The sequence below is a fragment of the Pteropus alecto genome, unplaced genomic scaffold, assembly GCF_000325575.1.
Source record: "Pteropus alecto unplaced genomic scaffold, ASM32557v1 scaffold50, whole genome shotgun sequence".
Lineage (NCBI taxonomy): Eukaryota > Metazoa > Chordata > Mammalia > Chiroptera > Pteropodidae > Pteropus > Pteropus alecto.
This window is the reverse complement of record NW_006431918.1, coordinates 4,543,081-4,549,467: the sequence shown is the minus strand read 5'-3', so window position 1 is coordinate 4,549,467 and position 6,387 is coordinate 4,543,081. Positions and strand designations below refer to the sequence as shown.

At 45.9% G+C, this 6,387-nt stretch overlaps 1 protein-coding gene across 1 annotated transcript in view; it reads left to right on the top strand.

Moving 5' to 3' along the window:
* Nucleotides 1-6,387, top strand: part of PNOC (prepronociceptin) — a 9,236-nt gene that overhangs the window by 2,740 nt on the left and 109 nt on the right. Inside the window, 2 exon segments of the mRNA XM_006906245.1 lie at nucleotides 6,096-6,384; nucleotide 6,387. The exon segment at nucleotide 6,387 is cut by the window's right edge and continues 109 nt beyond it. Of these exon segments, the coding sequence (XP_006906307.1) occupies nucleotides 6,096-6,384; nucleotide 6,387 (290 nt within the window).

Here is a 6,387-nt window from a genome sequence, read left to right as displayed (position 1 = left end):
CCCTGCCCTGACTTTTGCTTTTCTGCCTCCGTCGGGCTCCTGTTCCCCTCCCCACGCCCTAAACAAAGTGACCGCCAAGATTCACTGTTTCTTACCTCCATCTACTCTGTCCAAGACGCCATTCCCACATCCAGGCCTTCGGCTCTCCGCATGCTGCAGGTAAGTCCTAAACATACGCTCTGCACCTGCTCCTACCGGGCTCCAATCACTCTCCGCGGTTCCCGGAAACTCCGCCTTCCCGCCGCTCCGGGAACTTGCCCTACCATATTGCGCATGCCTCTTCCACCTCGCTACTTGTTCTTCAAAACCCTAAGTTTCACCTCTTATCAGAATGGCTGCTTCTCCACCTGCCCCCAGTAGAACTAAGCCCTCCCTCCTTCGTACTCACGGTTACTTGTATCTGCTAGTCTCTCACTATAAGATGTGAGCTTCCTTTGCTGATGGTTCTGGGGATCCCCCAATGTAGCCCCAGTGTGAGGCACGGCACAGATCAGTACTCAATAAACATGTCCCATGGAAATTGTAAAATTGTGAGCCTTTTAGTCTCCTGACAGGCACGTCCACTGCAGGTACTGCAGGATTTTTACATTGGTGTCTTTCAAAACTGATAAAGAATTTGGACCATGTTTCCATGTCTTAATCTCTGGGATCCAGACAAGACTGTTACTTCTTTGAAACAAGTTAGAAAATGGCCAGTTATAGCCTCACAGTGAGGGATAAACCCTTGGCAGTGCCTGCTGACCCCTGGAGGACCTGGCTGCCTTGTTGTTTGATTTCTAGTTTGTATTCACTTTTAACCTATTTTTTAAAGTTTTATGTAACACCTAGAACTTAGGCAACCACATCTCATTTCCAAATCTTGTAACTCTTGAATGTGTCCACTCTCTAAATGATGAGGGGGGCTCAGATATTTTAGCAAGGGTCACCTCCCAGTCTTCTACCAAATCGTGTATTCCTGAGCAATTCCCAGGACTCTCTGGACCCCTGGCTCCATCAAGAATTTCTTTATTTCTCACTCCACATCCAAGCATGGCTGGCTTTTTGTTAGGCTATAATTTTGGTTGATGAATGACTTACACAGCAAACCCATTGCAATGTCCTGGGCTTTCACCTAATTGTGAATAGTACTTACCCCATCAGCCCAAGTAGAAAAAACTAGATTCACTGTGTTGTTTTAGAAATAAAGAAGGCAACCCCCCAAAAAAGATCTAGAGAATTTTATTTAAAACTTCCTAAAACTCTATGAATAGCAAAAGACACTGCCTTCTATTAGTGCTTTCATCTTCATTACTTAAAAACCCTTAGTGGTTGATTTGTAATAGGAGTTTTTTATATGTTTTCCTTTTGTACTGTTATCTGCTAGCCTACTAAAGTCAGTCCTCAGATATTCTAGCAGAACCTCCTAAAGCAAATAGCTCCCAAATTTCTCTTAGAAGTGGTTTGATTCTTTAGTGGCAGAAATTTGACAACCTTCTTTTTCCTTCCAGTCGGCTCATGTGCTTGTTCCCTAATCTTTGACCCCAGACATCCAAATGTCCCTATGCTCAGTTTCCCCACAAGCCCAGCTTTACAGATCAATTTGGCATCAATCTGAGACTTTCCAGATGCTCATCCACACTCTGGCTTAATATAACCATGTCATCAGTGTAGGCTGTGAAAGTGTATCCAGCTCACTTAATAGGCTATTAACCCATCTCTGGAAAGAGGCTGGTGGGTCCCTCAGACTGGAGTGTTAGGCATTAAGCTCAGATGCCCATCTGGTGCCACAAATGCTATTGTGAATTTGAATTCCTCATATTTTCCCAAAACCTTCTCCTAAATCACAAATTGAGATGATTTTGTTAGTAACTAATTCATCTAACAGTATGTCAAGTCTTGGTACAGGCTATGCATCTGGTTTGATCATAAAATTTCATTTTCTCTGATTGACACTCAATCTAATTACCATCTGGGCTTAGAAACCCAGGGGCTCACAGAAGATCTAATAGCCTTAGGTTTAACAACTTCCACCTGTTCCTGTAAACTGATGAGCAGAAACAGTTCAACAAGCATTTTAAGGCTCCTATTATGTGAGGATTGCACCAGGTGTACTCAAAGGTCCATTTCAGCTCTGAAATTCTTCATGCCTACTGTATTTCCCAGTGTTGTCCATGCTTTCCTGTTTTCCACTCGACTCTGTAGGGTACTATTTTTCAGACTCACCACTGTGGACATTTTAGGCTGAATAATTATTTGTTGTGGGGGCTGTCCCGTGCATTGTACGGTGTTTAGCAGCATCCCCGGCCTCTACTCACTGGAAAGCAGGGGCATCCCCCTACCACTGTGTGAAAACCAAAAATGGCTACAGACATTGCCAAATGTCCCCTGGGGGGGCAAAATCGCCCCCAGTCGAGACCCACTACTGTCTAGTAATAACCCAAGAGGATTATGATCTGAAAGAACATGTTACAAATTGGTTCCACCCGGTTTTCTTCAAAGTGTTTCAGGAGCAGGTTCTGTACAGACCATGTGACCTTTCCTCTGACAGAATCTCTCTGCCCACTGTGTTCCGTGATGATTTCTTCCTTCTCAGAGCAAGCTCAAAAGCAGGATTTCTCATCGTCCAGCCTTAGAATCACCTGGGGTGCTTGCTAAAAATGCAAATTCCTGGGTCCCTCCCTTGGCTTACTGAATCAGAATCTCCAGGGGCGTAGCCTAAGAATTTGCATCCTAATAAACTCCAGGATGGATTCGTAAAGAACACTCAAGTTTGCAGCTACCATTGTTCTAAAGTCTGCCCTGCCCCCATGTATGGACGTTGTCTCTTATTCCTTCATACTCAGTGACACTGCAGGTGTGAAAAAGTGGTTTCTCTATGTATGCCTGCCGCGTTGGCACTGACCATGTATTACTGCTGCCAGCTTCTCTGAGGAAAGTCTAAATGGAAAAGACATGCTCGGAAAAACCACGGCTTGACTCTCATTGGCGCAACATCACCACCTCTGGCTAGCAGGTGGGCTTGGCAAAGGTGCACCTTGCACACCTCACCAGCGAAAGAGAACGACTCTCCCAGTGGATTCTATCTCTCCTCTCTGGCCCAACACTTATGAAAATGAGCAATTTTCCTATCCGAACCTTACGTTTTAGTCTCTTAGGATCCTATCCTCCCATTAATTTCCATTGATTCATATTGCGAGCACGCAGTTCGTTGAATAGATGTTCTGACTCGAGAGAGTTAAGTTCTTATTCAGGTCGTACTGTTATCTGACAGTGTCATTTTGGACACATTACTGAGTCTCACTGTAACACTTGAACATGGACTTTATCAGTGGTTTCCAAACCTGGGCAAATTTCAGAATTAACTGAGCTTTGTAAAAATAAGTTCTAAGCCTCAGTTATATTCCTCATAGATCTAACTGGGGTTTGAAATTCTGTTTTTTTAAAGTTCTGCTGATGATTTGTATTCATACCCAGGTGTGGGACCCATTGGACCAGGTGTTGCCTAAGGTCCCTCCTGGCGCTAGCATTCAATGCAGTGCTTTGCTGACGTACAAGAAGAGTTGGGGCCACCCCCCTGTGTGGCCAGTGAGTGACTTCAACAGCAGATCCTTTCCTATCTCCTGTTGATTCTCTTCGTTTCTCATCCTTGCTTGGAGCCCCACTTTTTTTTATCTCAGGTATTAGATACCCGGAATGCACACAGACTGTCCCTAAACCTGCGTCACATGGGGAATAAGGTGCCATTCAGAGAGAGACACAGAGAGACAGAGAGACCAAGCAGAAGGACAGACTTGTAGTGGGGAAAATATATCAGATAAGATTAAATAATATTGTATGTCAACTTTAATTGAAAAAAATGTTTAATTAAATTTTTAAAAAAGAATCGAATTCTCCTGCTAGTAAACAAAGACTTAAAGTAACAGTGGCTTAGAAGAAAACAGAGCTCTGATTCCCCGTAAAGAAGTCAGGAGGCAGACAGTCCTGGGCTGGTATGGCAGCTCCACCACACCACAAATGTCCCAGACTCCTCTCTGTTTCACTATCCTTTTGTGGCTTCAATCATATGACTTCCATCCTCTCGGTCACCTCATGGTTTCAAGATGGCACTAGCCAAAATGTCCACACACTAAGCAGGGTGCTGAAGGAAGGGGAGGAAGAAGGAGAAAAAGATGTTCTTCCCAGCTAAGTCAGCCCCCTACTTTCCCAGAAGCCCCTCCTGGTCACTACCATTTATATATCAGCCACCTCTGGCTACAAAGGAGGTTGGGAAACATACATGTTCCCTTCAGGAAGAAAACAAGTGTTTGTTAGTAAGGAAGAGAAAAGATAGGTATGGAATAGGCAATTGGCCGCCTCTGCCCAGCATGGAAGGCGGGCTTCATTCTTAACGAATTGCATTTAAAGTGCAGGTCAGACATTTTGATGGAGACACCAGACAGCGATCAGAGAAGTGTCTGGAGTTCAGGAGTTATTAGGGGCTGGATATACAGACCTGGGTTGCCCTGAAAGAAGTGACAGCCAAAATCACAGATGTGAACAAAGTCACCAAGGGGCAGAGTGATAAGAAAGGCGAAAAGAAGTTTAAAGACAGAATCTTGGGAACACAGTGAGGAGCACAGTCTGCGAGGGGAGTGCAATACCGGAAAGAATTCTCAGGAGGGTGTGGTCCACATTGCCAAACGCTGCCAGGTCAAGGAGAATGAGGGCTACGCAAGCCCATTGGACCTGGTGATTGGGAAGTCACGGGTGGTCCTCAAGAAGACAAAGCTAACGGAGTGGATGGGGTGGGGGGAGTTGAGTAAATGGAAGATGCTGACATGAAGGAAGCAGTGCAGAAGTTTGGCAGGGACAAAAGGGGGTGAAGTGAGGGTCAGGATGGCAAGGCTCGGGGAAGTAGGATTGAAGGCGAGGGGTTTGGTGGAACAGCGTGTAAGGTGTGCGATCTCAGCTATCTGCACATCTCATTCCGTGGTTAGGGATCAGGTTGGAAACCTTGCCCACAGAGGCATCTGTGCCACTCTGAACACCTGGGTGAGCATTTTTGCTCCCTAGATGGGGGCTACTGGGCACATACACCAATGTTCTGATGTCCCAGACCTCCCCAGACAGAGCAGTGCCTTGTAAGCCAGGCAAAAACTTCAAGGTTTGACGAAAGCCTCTGTAGCTCCCTGCTGACTATGATGGCAAGGTCAGGCTGAAGTGGGGTTTTCAATTGGCTAAGGCAAAAAAACACAGAGAGGAGAATTTGGAGTGAAGTTGAAACAGCAAACAGGAAGAAAAGTTGGAGTCAGAGACTTCCAAGAGACCCAATCAGAGATACGAACAGGGGAAGTGGGGCAAAGGCCAGGACCAGTCAAGAGGGACCAGGAAGACATCGCCATTAGGCTGGGGGTCCAGATGAGAAGTGCGAGATGCCTGGAGAGGCAGAGCAGCAATAGAAGTTCCCAGGGGCCAGGCAGGTCTACTGGATTGTGTCTGATGGTCCCTCTTCCCCACCTGGAACCAGATTGCCCAACTTGCCTACATCCCAAAGGGCTTTGATCTTCATTTTCTATAAATGACGCAGATAGTCATGACTTGTGTATGTGGGATGAAAAAATTAACACGAGGATTGATTGATCTTTACCTAGTGATCTTAAAATAACCATGCGGATTTAACTACATGCTTTGACATCCCCAGTTTCTTAAACCAATCTGACCTCCCCCAAGCCTGATAACAAAATAAAATTCTTTTTTTATGGGTGCCCATCATGAGCTTTGTCTGGCTCCAAAAACCTAACAAAGGCTCTCACGGTGTGCAGTTTTACTGCACGCATTCTGTGTGAACTTGCTGTGTCACCTGGGGTAAGTTAACCTCACCTCTCTGAGCCCTGGATTTCTTCGTTTGTGAAATGATGGAGATGGGCCACATAATTTTCTGTTTCTTTCCAACTCTGAAATTCTATTAACTTAAATAACTCCACGTTAAACTGCTGCACAGTATTGATAAAGAGATGCTTCAGAATCACTTGCATTAATACAGATGTCGACGATAGAGAGATTTTATCTCCTCAGTGCCTTGGACTAAGAGACATCTCCCTGGTTCTTCTCCCTTCTTCCCACCTCTGTCTTTGCAGGTGTGCGTCCTCGAGTGTGAAGGGAAGGTGTTGACCAGCCCTCTCTGGACTCCATGCACCAAGGTCATGGCCAAGGGCTCCTGGCAGCTCAGCCCTGCTGACCCAGAGCACTTGGCAGCTGCTCTTTACCAGCCAAGAGCCTCCGAGATGCATCTGAAGCGAATGCCCCGTATCAGGAGCCTATTCCAAGCACAGAAAGAAACAGAGCCTGGCATGGATGAGTCTGGAGAGATGGAGCAGAAGCAGCTGCAGAAGAGGTTTGGGGGCTTCACTGGGGCCCGGAAGTCAGCCC